We start from the raw sequence: 22178 nt of genomic DNA on the forward strand, positions 1-22178 counted from the left end.
ATTCTTGGTTTCTGGCAGCGAGTGTAATACAACCAGCTCACTGCACCTTAAGGATTTGTAGCCTAAGAGCTCATTTAGCTATGTTCTGACTGAGTGGGCAGCTCTGAGTTTGTGCCAGGCTGTGTAGAAGGGAGAGGAGACATATTTTCCTGAAGTCTGTTCCAACTATTAATCATTTAAGATTGCCTGGAAGGCATTTAGAACAGTGAAATAATTTTATCAATTAACTTTATCAAAGATGCTTCCATTCTTCACGTGTAAGGAAGAAATTTAATGTATAGATATCTTGCCTCACTGTTTTAAAAAAAAGAAAATACTTGTTGGTGCGCTCTATCTTTTTGATGAGGTGGGGATGATAATGGCTTTGTAAATAGGGTGTGTATTGCTTCAAAGAGAATGGCTGGATTGTGGTTAAGATTTGTATTTGTGAAGAGGACTTAAAACTCTTGGATCAGTTGCCTTGGGTTCTGATGCAACTGTCAGGCTTTGTGCAAATCATTTACGATTTCTGTTTCAATTTCTTATGTATGAAGTATGAGAAGCTTATCTCACAAAACTAATTGTAAGGATAAATTTAGCAATGAATATCGGGTACTCAAATAGCATGGCTATCAGCTTAGTGAAGAAAATCCAGTAAGTGATCTTCTTAAAGAGCACCTTTATTAAGCGTTTATGTGTAGTTCTTTATATATATTTATTAAAGCAACTTATTAAACCAAATTGCTGTTTATCTAGGCAATTTAATACATACTCTTTTCCAAATTCGTGGAAGGTGTATTAAATCAGTAACATCCATTAGGTCAGTAAGATCTCCACTTGGGCGTTTATGGACCTTTAATTGCATAAAGGTTGTGTGTTACCAGTAGCCAAAGACGACAATGTTTGTTTTACAGTTTGATAAAAGGACCCTATTTTTACAGGCTAACAGTGATAGCAGTACCTTAAGGTTCTAAAGGATTTCACTTTCATTTTTAAGGCATCATGTGTGACCTTTATCCTGCTGCTGTTGGTAGTAGATAGTGACTTTGTATTCCTGTGGGTTTTTTGTTTCATTTGAAACTTACCAATTTGGTAGTAACCAACTGAAAATAACCAATATGAAATATAAATAATAGTAAATCCTTAGGGGTGATGTATGTTTTTCATCCTGATGTGTCAGAATGAAATATGGATATATATGGCTATATATTATGCATATTTAATGAACTGGAGGAGAATAGGAGTGTTTACATGTACTATTGATGGGCGCAGGAATACAGAACTTAAATGTCAAATCAATGGAAAAGCAGTTTATTGAAGAAAGTATGCTGAAAAGTTAAAACAAACAGGTTGGCACATTCTTGGGCAGGAGGAGCACGAGATGCACCTGTGGTGCACAGGGCATCGGGAAGATCCTGTGGCCTGTATCCCCAAAGGCTCGTTACTGGGCGGGTGGCTGGTGACTGGCACTGAGGCCAGCTGGCCTGGAACAACTGCTGTGCAGGCTGTACTCTTGAAAACAGAGCACATAGGCACTGCGTCTCGGGGGTTGTTTCTTGCCCGTGCTAAGTTCCCTACCATATCGAGGAATTACTGGGAGTGGAGGGAGAGTGTTGTTATTTCATATACCCAAAACTATTGCACAGGCTTAATACTATGAACCGGCAGATTCCTGTGTCCAGGGAAGTTCTCTGGCAGTGTTTCATTTAGTAAGATGATTGAAGCTACAGGTGATTGAAGAAGAAAAATTTGGAGAAAGGCCCCCAAGGTAATGCAAGGAGATGAAAAAGACTGAATACATTTTAAGGGCTGCTGTTCGTGGCAGATTTGACCCCAATATTAAGGTTTGCAAAAAATAGCTTTAAAAAAGTGTAGATGAAAAACATTTTCATGATGTTCTATAGACATTCTCTTCTAGGTGACTGACATTGGCAGCAGTGCTAACATATACGGACAAATAAGTATAAGAGAGCAGATGAAGATGTCCGGCAGCTTCATGACTCGTATGTCTTTATGTCGTAACTCTAGTCACAGCTTTGAGGAGAGCACAGACTTCTGTATTTGCCTGTTACCCACATGAGTGAAGAAAAAGCAGTGATCCCGTGTTTCTTTCCAGCTGGGTAAGATTGCTATACCATTCAAGAGATCAGGCTCATCAGTCCTTTTCTGGGTCACTATGTAAAAACTGGGCACCCATTTCATGCTCTTCCCTAAATGGTATAACCTAGCCACGAAGCAGTCCACCTTTCCCCCACTATTAGTGTAGGCTTCATTCTGTGTGATACTCTGCCAATGGACTGAATACATACAAAACACATTATTACACTTTGCCCAAAAGTAAGCAGTATCAATTGTGAAAAACCTAGAATTTAATAAAACTTACTGCTTTCATCATTTCAGCGTCTGTAAAGACAGGACCTTAGGTCTTAATGACTGTTTTGAATGTGATACTGTGTGCAAAATATGGTGATGCAGACCATTAAAAAAAAATAACATTTAGGGAGCTTTTGGTCACAAAATTGTAGGAACAGTATTGAATTTTAGTGTATTTTCAGGTTAAGCTAGTGAAAGCTTCTTGAGGTCACAAATAGGTTTATTTATTAATTAATTTATGTTGTTTCAAAATCCATAAAGGATTATGAATCCTCTGTCATAATAAATATTGATTCTTCAGGAAAACTTGTCTACTTTTGAAATTACATGGTTATTCCTTCAAATTATGCTGGCAGTGACCCTTGTGTAACACTTTGTTTCCAATACAGTTATGAAGATTTAATGACAGTACAATTTTCTGTGCAAGTGGAACTTAGCTAGTTAGCTCTTTTATTGATGATGCACAAAACCAGATTACAGTTGAGCTCATTTTTATTACGTATTTGGTTCTGCATGGCTGATAGGAATAAAAATTAATTTAAAATTGTCAATCAAGGGCAAATGGTAGTGAATATACAACAGAAAGAAAACCTTCCATGGCACTTTTTTGACCCAAGCTGGATTTTGATCTGATTCTTTAAAGCTGAATACAAACAGCAAAACATAACATAAAAGGTGATGAAACTCATTGAAAACAGAGCAAGTAAAAAAGAGGTTTTTAAAGGAATATTTTCTGTCTGAAATACTAGAATGGTCTCCTCAGAATCCCTCTGGATTCTCTAAGGATCCTCTTGCTGTCTGCTACACACAGGTGTACCATTTCCCTTTGCGTTTCATGATGGAAAGAAGGACACCCAACCTCATAGTCTGGGGCACAGGGCATGGGACTGCTGTTTACCATGCAGGTGCAAAGAGGATCCAGTTAAATACTTGGAGTAATACTTCCCATTCCTGGGATCGGAACAGGGTAACACTTTGAACTAATTTTGGGGAGAAGTGTTTCTGAACCACCCATAGATGTGGTTCAGATTGCTTCAGTTTGGCAGGTGGGAAATATGTAAGTGTATTAATAAAGACTTGATATGTTGCCTGTGGTAGAAGAACACCCTGAGGGGAAGGGGGATCTAAAGAAATTGCAGATCAGGATTAAGCCTCCTAATGAGGTTGTATTTTTGCAGTGCTAAACGTTACAAAGAGGATGAGCTCAGATGCGAGTTGGAGCAGTTCCTAAAAGACAGGCTTATTAGTGGAGTAAGTGCAGCATCCATCATCATATTCACCAAAAGTGACGAGAATTGAGCCATGGCATTGTTACCAGGTATGTGATGAAAGGACCCAGATGGTCCTTTCATAAAAATAATACTTCTGCCTGTAGCTCTGTAAGGGTCCCCCACGTTAGGCATGTGAATCTATAGATAGTTGGTAGAGATTGCTTGAGAAACCTTATCTTGTAATCTTCTCATTTCTGGATTTGAATGGTAGTGCTGATACTCCTCCTTTTGGTTTCTTTTCCTGCTAATTCTATTCACATGGTATTTACACAGTTTTTTCACTCCCATTTGTCCTTCATTTTTGTGAAGACCACTAGGGTCTTGTTGAAATTGCTGTAGCAAAATCTATTCAGCTGGTGCTGGCAGAAATAATTATGTACATCACTTGGGCTTTCAAGTGTTTCAGGGCAGCAAGCAATTATTTCTATCACCAGGTAACTAGCTAATGGTGGGGAGGTAATTTGTCCTGGAAAGATCTGATCAAATTGCTGTGCTTTCTTTCTTTGAGGCTTATTTTATTGTAGAATTTTTTTCAAACCCTTGAAGTGTACCCTGCGGAGTGTATCAGAAAGATTGTACAGAGTCAGCCACAGCTCTCTGAAATACAAGAGTTTGCCAAAATGCACTGTTTACAGTTTTTCCTTTGGGGTGGGGAAGACAGTGTCCAGTAGGCCTGGGTAGCTCCTCACAAAAAACGTGAACTTAAATCCCAGTACCTAACACTGAAAGTCACCTGCTGCTTTCACCCCACTTCATTAGCATCGCGTAGGGAAAAAAGCACACTTGAAGAATTCTGCCTCTTTCAATCTTAAATACGTATTACAAAAAATCTGCATGCTCTCCTTCCTATGATGTAGCTCTTTATGTACCTTTTATGTACGATAGACTAAACTTGCCCTCTGAAGCTCGTTAAGTGCCTGTATAGCTTTGCAGTACCTTGTTAGCCTTTTTTAATCTTGTACATTGTTCAAATTTGATAGCCTTTTTTAACTAGATAAACTTCCACTTTCTCAGATGTGCTTCTTTGTAAGAAGTGATTACGGCTATAAAATCTTACATTTCTAACTTGATTTAAGCACTATTTGTTGGATTTTTCTTTAAATGGTGCTCACATTGCCTAATCTTTCTTCATGTATTTTTAATACTTTACACATAGTTTGCGTTTGCACACTTTTACTGCCTAATAATTTTTTTTTATGTTCCAAGTTAGGAATTTGAATAAGCAGGTATTTCTGCAATAACAACATCTGTTGCTGAGAATATTAATACAGTTTATCAACAGAAGTCCAAACCATGAAGTGGGCTCTGCTGTGTTTGCTATTTTTAGCAGTGTTTACTTGCTTCAGTTAGCTCCTTTATGAACAAAATACAGACCAAAATTACCAGTGCAACCAAGTTATATAAATACCTGTGGGAAAATATGTGAATGCCTCTGAAGACCTTGCTCTGCTGTACAGCGTTATTTTGAAGGGAAGTTTAGTATTCTTTCCCAAGCCCATCCATCGGGTATTGCTCTCAGTTGTTGAACACAGCATTATGGCTATTCCACATGATGGCTACAAATAGTAGACAATTAAAAACTCCTAGCCTATGCTGCGGGAGTGTGCTTTTCTTGTGTGTATGGCCTTGTACTGCTGTAGCAATTCCAGATAGTCTCCTAGGAGTGACCGTCATCTGGGGCCCAAGCATGCCATAACCAGGAATGCTTAAAACGCAGTAGTCAGGAAAGGTCATCGAACTAACCAAACTGAAGCACGAGTAAATAAATGACAGTTTAAACCATAACCCTAAGAACTTTTCAAGAACTTGCCTTAATTTCTAAATTCTATAGGTTACAGTTCAGAATCAGTGTGTTAAAGAGGTATTACAGGTTTTCTAGTCTGAATAGGTTCTTAGCCTACAGGTTCTTAACACACAGTTCCATAAAACCTTTCAGTAGTCATTCAGCAATCTGACTAATTCTGACAATGTGATCTCAGCTCTCTCCTGGGGAGAACTGTGGGCAGAGAAATGTCTTGCTTTGGTGGAAATTTTTCTGCTCCCACCCAATCCACCCCCTGTGTATTATTCACGTTGCTATCCATTTTCCTTAAACAACCACAGGATCAAGAAACTAAGTCACGTAGTTAGTGTGAGGCAGTGAGATCTGTGATAACCATCATTTCCAGGACAGATTCATCCCACAGTCAGCTGCATAGATAACACGTTAGTGTGGCGGGATATGTGTGATTTGTGTTTGGTTTCTTGCTTTGTTTTTTTCCCTGGGCTCATGATCAAATGGATAATTTAATTTGTTTATTTAAAGCCTGCCTTATGTTCTTTAAGCATTCTTTTTATGATCCTTCCAAGCATTTTTTCTGATGATATATTGCTCTATATGAAAAGCCCCTCCTTTTTCTTGTTTTTTTTAGCAATGCTACTTCAGCTGTGAGGTTGCTAGAGAGCAACAGAAGTCACAGAATCTCTCTTTGGAAACGAGATGGTTGCCATGACAATGCTCCTAGCTGCTTCTTGTCCCAGATGAGAAAATAATTTTTAGACTCCTATATTAGGTTAGGCTACAATATTTTAAACTAAACAGTATAGCTAATTGATTCAAATCAAAGATCAACACACTGCTTGTTCAAAATCTTTGGGCTGATAATCAGCTAAAATTGTTGAATCAAGTATTTCTGCAGGTACTTACATCTTTTGCCATTTGTTTTTGATCAGATACTTGAGGTAAAACTGACGCATTGAGATGGAAAATACTTTCATCTGACTGATTTTACTAAATGTCTTTTTTGTACTAGAAATTATCCTGAAAGCTGACTGATATCTAGATAAGCAGTGTTTAAAATATGTCTCTGAGTTTGTATCATGTTTTGCAATATGCCAAATCTGGATCAAACCTGAAATGCTAGAAACTTTCAAGGTTTATTTTCTCTGAAGTCCAGACAGTTGATGGTGGAGGTGTTGGGTGTTTTGGTGGTCTCTACTCAACCTCGCTTTGAGCAGGATTATCACCAACACTAGTTCGGTTCAGCCATGCTGTGTCTAGCCAGTATTAAAAACCTCCAAGCATGGAGGTTTCACAACCTGTCTGGGAAAGCTGTTCCCACGCTGCACTACTGCCAGACAAGCTTTCCCAAATGTCCAGTTTGAACCTCCCAAGTCACAGGCTGTGGTCATTGCACCATGTTATTGTTAGACTATGTGATTAATCATGGTAAATGCAAAAGCCTAGTGAGGTTCAGATGAATAGAGACAGGCAGAGGAACCCTAGTTAACCTATTCTGTGAAAATTGGAAGACACAGGCTTGACTGCTCCTAAGACTACCAAAGGAGAATGATTAGATTGTTGTCTCTGGATGAAAGCCAAAGAAACCCAAAAAACTCTCTCAGAACTCCTTGCAGAGTGAAGTATTGCCTACAGGGGACTCACTATTGGATGCAAGGGGAAGGGCACTTTGGAATTATTTAGAGGTTATCATGGGATACATTAAACTGGACTGTGGGAATGTGTCTAAACTATCTATGGAATGTTTAGAGGAAGGACCAAAGGTTGGAAAAGAGAGGGGTCTGTGTTGCAGGGAGGAACAAGCCTGGTTTGATTTCTTTGTTGACCAGTCTATGCTAGTTGCTTTTCATCACCTTATAATCCCCTGGTTTTTTCAGTTCTCTTATTTTCTGAGTTTTGAAATGTAGCTCACTGTTCTTTATTTCTCTTAGTTTTCCCCCTTTTTAAAAGATAGACCTCTACTATGCCTGCTGAAGACCTCTGGGGCCTCCATGATGTCTAAAAGGTAATTGTAAATGGTCCAGAGAGAACTTCTGCTAATTTATAAGGTGCCTATAGAATTTAATCTGTCCTTGCCACTTTGAAAATACCTACCTTCTTCAGTATTTTTGAGATATTTTTCACCTAATCTGGCCTCCAGTCCTATTCCTTCATTAAAATTAATTTCATTAAGTATCTGAACACTGTTTATGAAGTCTGCAACAAAAAAAGGCATCAAATCCGTGACATTCCAGACCCCACACCCCCGCCCTGGGAAATAATGGATTTTTGGTTTTGGCTTCTTTTTATTTCCAATGTATTTACAGAATATTTCTCTGTTTTTTATGTCCCTTGCTAACGGTAACCTTTTTAATCTTAACCCCTAATTTTATTCTAGTCTTTACTCTGTTATTCCTATATAGTCACTTTTAGGAATTTGTCCTTTTATTCAACTCGTTTGCACAACTACATTCCAACTTTCAAGTGTTTAAAGAACTCTTGAACCAGACCTTTTGAGCTCTTAGTACAGTTGCTGTCTCTCTTCATTAGAAAGTTTGTCATTACTCCTTCATTATAGTACCTTTAATTACCAGCCCCCTTAAAGACCCTTTCTCTCTCAGACTCGTAGCAAGGGAGGATAGAAAATGGTAGCCTAAGCTTCTTGGTCTGCTTTTGGTTTTTTTTAATATATTGTCCTTAAAATGGTGCACATACTTTTCCTTTCCTCAGAATCACTAATTCTAGCATATTAAGATAGGTGTCACCTAAATTGTATTCCACACAAATACTCTCCAACAGGTTTCACCTGCAATGATTGTATCTGGTAATTTCTGCCACCTTTAGAAGAAAAAAGTAATTTACAAGATGTGCCCTGTCATACTCTTTTCCAAAGCTACCTGAGTAAGTTTTTCATTACCACTAGTCCCATCTATCAGCCAACCAAAGGTTTATTTTCCATGATCATGGATTTGGAGGTATTTTTCAAGCTGGTCCCACTTCAGTGTTTTTGTTGAAAGTGAACCCTTTTCAATTCAGTTAAGTTTCTGTGCCTTCAGAATTCAGCCTATGGTTCACAGGAGACATGAAGAATATGGTTTTAGTGTTTACTTCAGACCTTGGAATATTTTCATAAAGAAATCTGTAAAAAAACCTGTTGCTGAACATTTGAAAAGTGAAATGTTCCTAAGAGGGAAGCATTTGTTTTATTTTACATTCAGTCAAAAATACGTACCTTGGTTTGTTCCCCAAATAATGGTTCATCTCACAAATAATGAACGTGTAAAAAGAGATTTAGAAGCTGTATTGAAAATAGTCTTATGTGCAATGTATTTTACCAGTAAATAACTGCTTTCTGCATTGTCAGACAAAACACTTCATATGCCATTGCCAGCTCAAAAGTTCAAGAACAAGTGAAAACTGCTACAAACATTTGTTTTGTTAAGGATCCTATACAAAGAGGCCAAGGTTGCAAAGCAATTCAAACTCACTCAAAGTTTCAGAAGTATTTCTATGACCTGGTTTTGTTTGTTTTCCCAAAGCAATCACTTGTGCTGTGCACCCATAAAACTTTCAGGAAAGATACTCAGTGAGCCCTTTTTTTAATATTTTATGTGTTTTGCCATGTTAGAACTTTGTCGTTTGAGCTTCTTGGTATGCTGAACAAGATTATTGCATGAAAGTTAGCTTTTTTACATGTTTCTGGCAACAACACAAAGCCAGAAATCACCCTTCTCAAGCCTTTTAAAGGCCAAGTTGCTAGCCTGTGTCAAAGCCTTTCCAATAATGACAGAGGCCATCTTGGGCATAGCGATCACGAAATTACAGTTTTCAGTTCTTAAGAAGTAAGGAGGGGTGTCAGCAGAACTGCTGCCTTGCACTTCTGGAGGGCAGGCTTTGCCTGTTTAGGAGACTGGTTGGGCTGTTTAGGAGACTGGTTGACAGAGTCCCTTGGGAGGCACTCCTGAAAGGCAAAGGAGTCCTGGAAGGCTGGATGTTCTTCAAGAAGGAAACTGTAAAGGCGCAAGAGCAGGCCGTCCCCGTGTGCCAAAAGACAAGCCGGGGGGAGGAAGACCGGCCTGGCTGAACAGAGTGCTTTGGCAAAGGTTTATGACCTTTGGAAGAAGGGGCAGGCAAGTCAGGAGGACTACAAAGGTGAATGAGGTTATGCAGGGAAAAAATTAGAAGGGCCCAACTAGTTTCTATAAATACATTAACAACAAAATGAGGACTAAGCAGAATCTCCATCCTTTACTGTATGCGGGGACAAACATAGTGACAATGGATGAGGAAAAGGCTGAGATACTTAATGCCACATTTACCTCAGTCTTTAATACTAAAACCAGTTGTTCTCTGGGTACCCAGCCCACTGAGCTGGAAGACAGGGATGGGGAGCAGAATGGTGCCCCATAATCCAAGGGGAAATGTTTAGTGACCAGCTATACCACCTAGACACACACGAGTCTATAGGGCTGGATAGAATCCACCCAAGGGGACTGAGGGAGCTGATGGAAGTGCTCACCAAGCCACTTTCACTCCCTTATTGGCAGTCCTGGCTAACTGGGGAGGTCCCAGTTGACCAGAAGCTAGCAAATGTGATAGCCATCTACAAGAAGGGCTGGAAGGAGTATCTGGGGAACTATGGTCCTGTCAGCCTGACCTCAGTGCCCGCAAAGGTTATGCAGCAGATCGTCTTGAGTGCCATCACACAGCTCATACAGGACAACCACATGATCAGGTTCAGTCAGCTATTGGTTTATGAAAGGCAGGTCCTGCTGACTAACCTGATCTCCTTCTATGACAAGATGACCCGCCTAGTGGATGAGAGAAAGGCTGTGGATGTTGTCTACCTGGACTTTATTAAAGCTTTTAACACCATTTCCCACAGTGTTCTTCTGGAGAAGTTGGTGGCTCATGGCTTGGACGGGTATACTCTTTGCTGGGTAAAAAACTGGCTGGATGGCCAGGCCTGAAGAGTTGTGAACGGAGTTAAATCTAGTTGGTAGCCAGTCACAAGTGGTGTTCCCCGAGGCTCTGTGTTGGACCCAGTCTTGTTAAATATCTTTATCAATGATCTGGACGAGGGGATTGTGTGCACCCTCAGTGAGTTTGCAGATGACACCAAGTCGGGTGGGAGTGTTGATCTGCTCGAGGGTAGGAAGGCTTTACAGAGGGACCTGGACAGGCTGGATCCATGGGCCAAGGTCAACTGTATGAGGTTTAACAAGGCCAAGTGCCAGGAAAGCTAACTTGGGTCACAACAACCCCATGCAACGCTACAGGCTTGGGGAGGAGTGGCTGGAGAGCTGCCTGGTGGAAAACAACCTGGGGGTGCTGGTTGACAGCCACCCGAACAGGAGCCGGCAGTGTGCCCAGGCGGCCAAGAAGGCCAACAGCATCCTGGCTTGTATCAGGAACGGTGTGGCCAGCAGGAGCAGGGAGGTGATCGTGCCCCTGTGCTCGGCACTGGTGAGGCCCCACCTCGAGTACTGTGGGCAGGTTTGGGCCCCTCAGTACAAGAGGGACATTGAGGTGCTGGAGCGTGTCCAGAGAAGGGCAACGAAGCCGGTGAAGGGTCTAGAGAACAAGTCTTATGAGGAGCGGCTGAGGGAGCTGGGGTTGTTTGTTTAGCCAGGAGGAGGCTGAGGGGAGACCTTATTGCTCTCTGCAACTACCTCGAAGGAGGGGAGTGAGGGGAATGTCAGTCTCTTCTCCCAAGTAACAAGTGATAGGACAAGAGGAAATGGCCTCAGGTTGTGCCAGGGGAGGTTTAGATTGAGTTGGACTCAATGATCTTAAAGGTCTTTTCCAACCTAAATAATTCTATGATTCTATAGTATTTATTGTCACTTGCTGACATTATCCAGACTACTAAGGTTAAATTAACACTACTTGGCCCTTGCTAGAATTGATGGCTTAATTATATGGTTGCAGTGGAAAAATTCAAATGAATGCTTGCCAGTTAAAGCTCAGCAGAATCAGAGGGATAATTAAAACTTCAGCATATTGTGGAGAAGGAATGTGCGGTCAGTGGGCTGAGAAATTAAGTATCTTAATGAACATGGCTTACAATAAGTCATTATAGTAACGTATTATTTTGAAATCTGTCTATGACCAGACCATACCAATGTAAATTAGTCCTACCTTAAGATCATTATATAATTTTTAGGGCTGAAAAATTATTCTCAAAATACTTGATCTGGAGCAGAGAGAGATACATAATGATTGGTTTTCGAATTTTTCATCTATAGAAACAGATGCCTTTCTGAGCACGAGTGAATGGATGCTGTTGCCCTTTCTTCTCGCTTCTAATTAAACACTTCCCACTTCACTTCTGCTCTGCCAGCTCAGATGAAAGTTTGGAAATCAACAAAGGGAAGCAAACAGCAAGAAAGTAAAGCAAAATGGAAAGATGGGGGAGGAGATAAACAGTGATGGAAAATGTAGTCATCAAAGGCACAGAACAAAGATGTACGCCCTTTTATATCAGGGTGACATGAGACCTCTCAATAAATACCACTAAAGTCAACGGTGTTTTCTAGAGTGGATCAATATGGACAGAGTAGAATGGTATATATCTTCTGCCCTTTCTTAGCATACTATTTCAGCAAGACCTGTACCTGTTCAAAGCACTTTTGTTATTTCATAAGCTACAACAGTGTTTTCATGCCTTCGCCAAGGTTTATAAAGCTTGGTACTAATCAGAAATTAGATATATCAAACATACAGATATCAGAAATTCCCTGAGCTGCACAATGCTAAAAGCAGAGAGAATGTGTTCTTGAACACTGTAGCTCTGCTACTGACCAGTGTCAGGCGAACGGTACTGTTCTGACTCCCTGTGGCCATCTTCATATATAATAAAGCATTGCTTGTACTTTAAAAATAAAAAGAAATATCACTGAGTTTTAAATGTTATAAGCAAATCTAAAATATTCGTTATGTGTATTTATTTAATTGCACATGAAAAACAAATCCTTACATTGTGCTTTCACTGAGGATGGATTATTGAAGAACAGAAATCATGCGTACTACACATCGTCAGGTGGAGCTTGTACAGGATTTAAATGCTCCGTCAGTTTCAGGTGTGGCTTGTTTCAGGGATGGAATCTGACCAAAGCAGGCTGCAGGCTGGAGCAAGGAGCACAAAAACCTAAAGTGTTGGCTCATCTTGAAAAGGGTAAATGCTAGATTAGACATCGTCTAAAGGCCGTGCAGATAGACACTACAACTTTCCAATATATAGTGACAATTAATCTAATTAATTAATCTAATTCATTAGAGCTTAGACCTGAATTAATGTTAATTAACTCTTCAAAGTTAACTCGTTTAATGTTAATCCAAATAAACTAAAATAGAAACCTGTTGACCAGCCTGTTCTGCTTCTGTTTTTTTTCCATTTTTATAGCTCTGAGACACTGCTGCTGATTCATTCATGTTAAAATACGAAGTAACGACAAGGTTTATGGTTGGCTTGTTCCTAATACTTAAAAATCAAGTTGTCTCTGCAACTTTAAATGTGACTAGCAGTATAGCATCTCGTTAATTCACCTATGCAAAAAGACACAGTGAATTTGAGCATCTGCCTGTGTGTATTTAAGCAACATAAGTAATTTTCTGAACTAAAACCTCTTCATGGCTCTCCATCCCTGTATCTATTTATTAATCAAGGAAAGTCAATTTAGTTACTATGTTCTTTTAATACTTACGGAAGAACTTTGTACTTTATAATTCATACATACTTACAAGTGTAATATGTCAGAGTGAAGTCCACCAGAGTAAGCACACAGTGTGAAATAATGAAGATGCAATTTTGCTGCATTTGAGATAGCGTGTTGGAGCTGATTTATTCACCTGGACTTAAGTAGGAGGCAAAGTACAACTTAGAGAATGAGCTCATTCATTTCTGTGCAGTTTTCTTTGCCAAGCTTCGCTTGAAAGAGGTAAGGTGCCTGCCTAATGCTGTTTTCCTCGGTTGCTTTCTTAATAATTTATAATACCAAGTTCTATTCTGGAAATAAATGGATCTGTAAATCATTTTGATGTGCAAATATGAGGGAAGAAAAAAGACTGACTCACTCAAAAATGCTAAAAGAAAAATAAAACAGCTAAAAAAATAACTCCAGATCCAAGTACAGATTTCCTGAAGTTTAGTGATGCTTGTGGGTTAGGTTTGGATTTTAATTAATTTATAATATAACAATTAATAATAGCAGCAATAATAGAAGCTTTCAGGGAAAAGGACACACGACAGTAGGAAACGCAGGCACAGCAGAACTTAAATGCTTTAAGAGAAACACTGTGCCGAATTTCATGGAAGGTAATTTTCCAGTTTATTACAATCCCAATGTCAAATGACCAGCTTTATATAAAATAGCAAATTGTATGTTAATAGTAAATCAGAATTACTACTGAATAGTTTTAGGTAGAGTAGAAAGTTCTGTTTTGCTAGTTTTCTGGATGGTAGGTATAAAAATTAACTCTCAAACCTGAACTTTATTACAATGATTTATCTTGGACATTTTTTTAAAATTGTGCTGAATATTTTTTCACTCTGGAAAACTGTTTGCTGAATCTGCTGCTAAATCACTAGATTTATATGGAATGTGGCTGTCTTGCAACATAAACCACTGCTGTGGTTTAAGCCCAGCTGGCAACTCAGCCCCACCCAGCCGCTCGCTCGCTCCCCCCCGGTGGGACGGGGGAGGGAATTGCAAGGGTAAAAATGAGAAAACTGGTGGGTTGAGATAAAGCAGTTTAACAGGGAAAGCAAAATCTGCACACAAGCAAAGCAAAGCAAGGAATTAATTCCCTCCTTCCCACGGGCAGGCGGGGGCTCAGCCCTCCCCAGGAGAGCAGGGCTCCGTCACGCGTAACGGTTACTTGGGAAGGGAAACGCCATCGCTCCCAGTGTCCCCCCTTCCTTCTTCTTCCCCCCAGCTCTATATGCTGAGCATGACATCACATGGTGTGGGATATCCCTTGGGTCAGCTGGGGTCAGCTGTCCCGGCCGTGCCCCCTCCCAGCTCCTTGTGCCCCCCAGCCCCTCGCTGCCGGGGTGGGGTGAGGGGCAGAAAAGGCCTTGACTCTGTGTGAGCCCGGCTCAGCGGTGACTAAAGCATCTCTGTGTTATTAGCGCTTTTTCCAGCACAAATCCAAAACACAGCCCCATACTAGCTCCTATGAAGAAAATTAACTCTATCCCAGCTGGAACCAGCACAACCACTGTGAGATGGGTACTGGCCTCTGCAGGCTCCGCGCGGACGCTGGCAGGAAATAAACTCCGACCGAAGAGCTGCTTGCTAGGTCTATTCTCTGCCTTTGTCAAAGCCACTGTGGGGAGCTCGGTCCTTAAAGAAAAAAAAGAAGAGTTTTTCTAGAGTCTAAGTCAATGCATCCTTTGAGAGTGTGGGAAACGTCTGTTATCCTGATTCAGTCTAAGCGGTCGTTGATATAGAAATTCCTCTCCAGTTAAGCTGGGATTCGCCTAAGAGAGGACCCCAGGATTTAGTCCAGTGAGAGCCTAAGCCTTCTTGCTATTTTGGATGGAGGGTTACTAGATGTGTAACCCCAAAAGGAGGACAAAATGAGCCTCAAAACTCTTTTGATTCAACATATAGAACCCTTGTGGGTTTTGGGGAGGCTGAAAAGTTCTTTTTGCTTTGTTTATTGAGCTTTTTTAAAAATCTGATTTAAACCTGTGACCTATTATTTAAAGCTGTAGATGGAAATTCATAAAAAAAGCTTAATCCAGATGTGCTGAAGTGAGTTCTCCAGTGCATGGAAACATTCCCAGCACTTGGGAAGCCATGTGTTTGAGTATTGTTTGATCCACAGACAGTCGGCAGAGCCACTGTTAATGTTTCTGCCAGTTTGACCATTGGTGGCTCTATACAGTTTGGAATCAGGGAATAAGCAAAATTCAATTCTGATGAAAATAGGATGTGCTTTTTCTTTTGTCATTATATTACTTTCTATGGCTTTTTGTCACACATTATGTTTCATGGCCCAGCATGGCACGAGGTGACAGAGGTGAGAGACGTTCTAAGTGTCACAGCACAGTGCTCGATGTCAGAGGAATGACCAGTCAGAAATAGGGTGTGAGACATCAGGAAAAGGAGAGGTCCTTGAAAGATGGGAGAAGCCAATTTCAGTAGTCTCACTATATTTCCCCTTCAGGACTTTCACACTAAAAGTCATAAATCTCTCCATTTTCAGCTCCAGTCTGTGTTACAGTTCTGTATTGCCGCAGGAGGACCGACTCGGAAGGAAGATGCTGTGGACGAGCTCAGCAGGATTTATTCTGTTCTTGCTCTCTCGTTGCACTGTGCCAGTGAGCACCAAAGGAGCAGTGGTTTTGGCTAATGCCCACCTCCTCCCCCAAAGAGGTTATGAGAGACTGGGTAACGCCAATGAAAAAGGTACTCATGAAGAGAGTGAGTGATTTGGATGCATGCTGTGTTTTGCTTTATTGTTTTGCTGTGACATATTCAGCCAAGGTATCTGAAAGTTAACCCTGCAAACATACTTTGTAATATGAACATGTCCCGCCCCAAAGTCCAGAATCTTTAATACCCTTGCTCAGCTGCCATCTAATTCAAGAAAAATTAACATTTTTATTCCATTAAAAAAATATTTTGTGGCATTTGAAGACTTAGAACAATTATATCTAGTTTACATCTGACACCTCAGTACCTAAATCCCTTTGGTACCTTTAACTGAGGCTTGCCTCTGTCTAGCTTGCAAGGTTCAGCTGGGTAGGTTTCTGAATACATTTACCAGAGTAGATCCCACATAAAATGCCTAGTGGGATTGATTCATTTTCCTCCTCTGACTGACGGCACTTGAGGGTTTATAAAATTCACATTCCAAGTGAATCCTGTAACAATCAGCCTAAATTATTTTCTCATTATCTGTCTATAGAAGTTGTTCTATTTTGCATGAATAACGTTCACTGAGCAGGGCAACTACAAGTGTCACTGTGTATATTGCTGGCTTGGAGACTACTATATAAATCACTTTAAAAATAATTCTATAAAATCATAGGATCAGGTTTGGAGTCAAGCTATGTCTACCAGGGAAATGTTTGAACAACTCGGGTGCAGAGTCATGTACACAGTTCTGCAGTTTCAGGGTATTTAATAATGTCATGTGCAGATAGTATTGAGACTTAAAGTATTCTATTCATGGCTGTAGATTCTATTAGGCAATGAAAGGCGTAAAAGTAAGACCTTGGAAGGTCTATATACTCCTGTAAAACTGTTCTGAGTAGCTTAGAAATACCAACATACTTCTGAATATCAAATATAAAAGACTGTATTTAACACAATACTGTTCCTATGAATAATACTATTTAACAGGTTTAGCCTGGACTTCTACAAAGCCTATGTTACAATACTTCATGCAACATTAAATCAGAGAAGGTAGGGTTTACATTACCGTTTCAGTAGGTATTGAAAAGAAAATGACGATGACTTGTGTAGAAAAGTAAACCATAAAGTCAAGGGGAGACTGGAAGTATTTGCTTATAAGTGATCTTTTAAGTATTCTTATTATGTATAGTGATGCAAATATAGGCATATGCTGATAAAATTTAATATTAACACGAAGTAAAGAAATGCCAGTACAAAGACTCAGAAAATTACACAGGAAAAAAAAAAACACGCCAGGTGTTTTTAAGTAATACCATTGGGATGAAAAATAAAGTACTAATTTGATTGAAAGACCAACCTCTAGATTAACGGAAACTAAGCAATACAAATGCAATCCTAGAATGTATCAACAGAGCTGTTTGTAATAAGACTTGGGAAGAATCCGTGGCACTATATAAGGCCATCTGCAATACTCTGCAAATTCTACCCACGTTCTAGGAGATTAACTTGCAGTGAAGAGGTGTGGAAAAGCTACTAAGACAATTAAGGAACAGAAGATTTATGTTACACTAAATAATAACAGAACTTATTTATCCTAACAGAATTTACTGTAACAAAACAAAGGCTGATTAAAAATATAGTTATCCTCATGGTACCCTGGGGCTTATTATCCAGGAAGAAGCACGACTTAACTACAGGACATGAGAAAGAAAAAGACGAACAGTGGACAGTAATAAAATCAGACTGGGAACCACATGAGTGTTTCTAACAGAGTAGTGACGGTTACTGAAATCTACAGTGCTTTCCAGTTGGAAGAGAAGAAATTTTAAAATTCTGTGACAAAGACTGCATGCTATAATTCCCTACAGGACCAGAGGTAGATGAAATAGTCACCTTCTCTTTCCAGAAAGCCGGGGGCTTTTTGGTTTTCTGCACTAACCAAACTGTTCAGTGTACTTCATGAGACCATCCCATGAGATTGACTCTTTTCAGACTCTGTTCTTCTGTTCAGAAAAAGAAAACCAATGTGTTCAATAAAAAGGTCATCGGGGGCTCTTTGCTCAGTGATTCGGGGAGAGAAGAGTTTTTTTCTGAGCTTTTCTTTTAAATTTTTATCTTTGGAAATAATTTTCCTTAATTGTTTGGGGGTTTTTTTGCAAATTTTGAAAGAGAAATTAGGACACCTTGCCATACTTTTCCTGAATTATCCCAGTTTCCCAGAAGAAAAAATTAAGTTCTAAATACAGTATTTAAATTCGTATCAGTCATTGTCAGGACACAACATAGGATTTCATAGGGCTGAAGAACTGTCATTTTACATTACAGGTGGTCTGCAGGAATTTTTGTCATAGAGATATTAAATTGTCAAGTTTTTGTTAAATATAAATTACAAGTATTCCATAGTATAATGACATAATGACATGCCTTTCAACTCTATGGAGAAGTGAGTGATTTCTATTCAAAAACGTGTTTCTCAGTAACAGAACACATATTGAATAACATCTTTTTCTACAGAGCAGAGCATTGTGCCTTTGTCTCAAAGATGCTCGATACCGTACTACAGCAAGAAGTCACCTTATAAGCAAGTTACATTTAAAAACACAGTATCTATATATTTCAGCCCAATAAAGAGGGTCATCCCAAGCTTTATATGCCCTTTTTATCACCCTTTGAGTCTACTGTATATATATATACACACATATACAGATATATATATATACATATATATATATAAAGCACTTTCACCTGTTTTCCTGGCATTGGTGTTCAGCACTGCACAGCCCTGTAGTTGTACCTGCAAATCAGGGGTAAGATTTAGCCTGGAGTTTGAGTGACAAGAACTGTTCCTAAGAAAATTGTATTAGCTAAGAAATGTGCTTTAATACCTCCCTTTTACCAGTGAACAGATGGCATGCCTACTGGAATTTGATGCAAGGATGTTACAGATGCCTGAAATATAAACTGATTAAAGAGAAATTAGGTTTATTTGTGGAGGATAAGGCTAGCTCTAGTAATTAAACACAATGGTCCAATATACGGCACAGGGAATTGCAGACTACTCAAACTGGACGCGTGCAGGAGGAAAAGTAATGGTCTGTACACAGCTCTTGGCTTTGCAACCATATTTCTGTCATAAATGCAAAATCCCACTTCTGGTGGATGACAGGGTAACAAACCCCTTTTTGAATTTCTGAACGTTTCTTGCATGTTGTGCCCTGAAATCTTCCCCCTTTAGCTGAGTAGGTGAAGTCAGAGTCAGCTTCCAGTCAGAAGGCAATCGTTCACTCACTTTAAAGGTCAGAGTTCAATATCTAAAATTTACTATTTGAGCAGAAATTTACTTTAAAACTTTTTTTTCCTACTCAGACTACCCAAGGGATTGCTTTGAGATTTTTCAGCTCTCCAAAGGGAATTCCAGAGATGGTCTTTACATCATCCAACCAAAGGAGGACCCAATTGTTGTCTCCTGTAACATGCAGGATGGTGGCTGGACAGTAATCCAGCACATTACAGCCAACAGCACTGTTGACTTTGATAGGACCTGGCAGGATTACAAATACGGATTTGGCTCCGTTCATGACAATCACTGGTTAGGAAATGAATATATGCATCAGTTAACTAGCAGCTCTGTGCAATATGTACTTGGAGTTAAACTTGTAAACCTAAACGCGGAAGTCAAATGGGGGCACTACGAACCATTCCTTATTGAAGATGAAGAGTCTCAATACCGAATCAGGGTTGGTCTATACAAAGGCAACGCCACTGATGCTCTGACCCTGGACACGGAAGCTTATCTCCATGATAACCAGAAGTTCACTACCAAGGACAGAGACAACGACAATTATTTTCAGAATTGTGCCAAACTGGAACACAATGGCGTTGCTGGAGGAGGCTGGTGGTACGATGCGTGCGCCGGAGCAAATCTAAACCGTAGGAACGTGATATACTGGCAAAAGGACTGCAACAGGCAACGCCTGTGCAAGTTTGCATGGATGATGATCAGACCCGTTGACCACAGCCTCTCATATCAAACCAAACCCTGCCCGTGTCAGAAAACTGAACTGTAGGTAAGCCGTGTGTACTTTCAAAGGAACTTGGGTTCTTTGTCCAGTCACTGAGGTGAACTCACACTCACTGAATGATCACACTAAGTAATCATAACTGAAAATTTAATTTGGGCCTCTGCAAAGGCTTTATGATAGCATTTCATCCCGGACACAGACATTTACCAACCACACAAGTGAGAAGTCACTGTTAGAAACTGAGGCCTCTACCAGAAGATGTAAATAATTATTTTTATAGTATTTTAGCCACAAGAGGAGTCAGGTATGAAATTCTGGATATGATGTCTCATACAAGATATACGAGAATATATATGCATTGCAGAAGCTTTTGCTCCAGTATGAATGTTCACAGTTGATCTCCTATAACTGCATACCTTCACATATCATGCAGGAAGGAAATGTCCAGTGAAGTACCTACATTTACAAAATGCATATTGGAGAGTTTTGTGTACCACAGGGCAGCATCAGGCATTTCCTTTTTACCTTTAGTGAAAGTGAAAGGTATTTTAATATATAAAATTGAAATTGGCCCTCACCTCCCATAGCTTCCTTTCCCCTTCATTAACTCTTTATCTCTACTTCTTAATGATACACAATGAAGTATTCAGCATAAGCTTTTCTTCCTTCTTTTTAGAACGCCCAGAGCTAATGGGATCGTCGGCTTTCCCATTTAAAGCTACTAACCCAAAGCTTACAACTCCTCTGATTTTTTTTCCCCAAGAAACTCAGAGAACACACTTTTTAAAAGATCAGATTGATTTTGCAATTGTTTACTTATTGCTCCATTTTTTTGCTGAATATTACTCCACTTCGTTTACCACGGTTCGACTGTTGCTTCTCCGGGTTCCATGATGTGCTTCAGCTTTCTCTTTTTTTAATACCACTGCGAGAAAAGGAGAGAATGTTGGCTTTACTTCACATTTGCTAGCTTCAATTTTTTTGGCACGCAACCTTGACGTTATTTAAACAGTGCCTTGTTTTCTGGTTATAAAATAGAGAATATTTCAATTTAATAATAAATTCACCTGTTTAAAAAATAAATAAATAAAAGGATTTCAGTTTTTATAACATCGAAGATATCATTTTCTTTTACAGCTGTTTGGGTTACTTCACATATTTCTGTATCATTAGAATGGCTGAGTGGCAACTGAAGAGTTTGCACTGTTGCATGTTACTATTGTCAGGATAATAACGAGAATATCTTGTATGTTTTCTTAGATAGTTCAGCTAGAGAAACTCAACCAACAGGTACCGGCAAACTCCTGCTTTTTAATTTAAAAATGGAACTGCACAATTTCCATGAAAACTACTTTGCAGAAAATAAATTGTATTGTGTTTTGAGAAGACCAAGACTGCCAGGATTACTTAAGAAGATAAATTAATTGGGAAGTGGGAAAGCCAAGAAAGCAATTTTTATTCTTTACAATGCACTGCAAAATTTTCAGAAACAGGTACAGATACGTTATGTGGGCGAGGCCAATATAGCATATTTGTCCTTTTTGCAGCATCTTTTTCCCCCTGAAATTTTGTTCAAAGACAGAAGTGTGATAAGGGAAGAAATGGACAGTACCTGAATTGAGTTTATGTCATTGAGTCAATTTAATGTGTGTTCTGCTGTAACTCTATCAGGACACCTCCAAAGTTGTAGTGAGGATACGATAAAATCACCCGAGTGCCCCCAGTCTCACATAGCTTTTATTTGAGTTCCTGCCCATATAGCCAGATTCTCACACACCTTCCAAAAGCGTGTTTTGAATAATCTTGACATGGAAGTGCACAACTGAAAGCCAGCAGGCTGCATCTGATCCTCAACGGCAAGTATCCCGCTCTGCAGCTCACCCTTGGCCTGTTTCGGAGGGTTTTGGAGGAAAGGACTCTGAGAATATCCTGTACGAATGACTCGGGCACCAGCAGCCCCAGTCCAGCTGCCCAGTTTTGGAGGCACTCTCTAGTATTAACTGGAGCCCTAAAACCTATGCTGACACTGAATTCCAGTATGGGAGTTAGATTAAAATGTAATAAAACCCCATAACAACAGGTCTCCAAGCAAAAACAAGACAGAAAAATGAATCCAACTCAAAGCCATTTAATAGAACTCAGGGACTGTGGTACATTCTGCACTTCTAAACAAAGTATGGATGGAAATGACTACTGGAGCTGGATTTGGGACTAAGCAGTAGATGGAAATAAGTAAGAATATCCCAATACACCCACCAGCACTTCTTTCTAAAGCTCTTAAAGAGAAGGACGTAGGGCCTTAAGAAGCGGACTAAATTCTACTTCGTAATTCCTTGGCAAAGGGCTGTCTTAACTGAACAGGTTTTTTTTCTCCATCACTGAACCTTAATCACCAAATACCCAG

At 39.7% G+C, this 22178-nt stretch overlaps 1 protein-coding gene across 1 annotated transcript; it reads left to right on the top strand.

Moving 5' to 3' along the window:
• The first annotated feature begins 14572 nt into the window (after positions 1 to 14572).
• Positions 14573 to 21749, top strand: LOC104044095 (fibrinogen-like protein 1-like protein). The gene is made up of 2 exons (XM_009503857.2): positions 14573 to 15800; positions 19119 to 21749. The coding sequence occupies exons 1-2, from the start codon at positions 15653 to 15655 to the stop codon at positions 19817 to 19819; spliced, it is 849 nt and encodes a 282-aa protein (XP_009502152.2). The 5' UTR covers positions 14573 to 15652; the 3' UTR covers positions 19820 to 21749.
• The last annotated feature ends 429 nt before the right edge of the window (positions 21750 to 22178 follow it).

The sequence above is a fragment of the Phalacrocorax carbo genome, chromosome 9 (genome assembly GCF_963921805.1).
Source record: "Phalacrocorax carbo chromosome 9, bPhaCar2.1, whole genome shotgun sequence".
In the NCBI taxonomy this organism is placed as follows: Eukaryota; Metazoa; Chordata; class Aves; order Suliformes; family Phalacrocoracidae; genus Phalacrocorax; species Phalacrocorax carbo.

Coding starts and splice junctions, on each gene's coding strand:
- LOC104044095 (XM_009503857.2), top strand. CDS start 15,653: ATGCTGTGGACGAGCTCAGCAGGATTTATTCTGTTCTTGCTCTCTCGT. Junction 15,801..19,118: donor GGGTAACGCCAATGAAAAAG/GTACTCATGAAG, acceptor TTTCCTACTCAG/ACTACCCAAGGGATTGCTTT.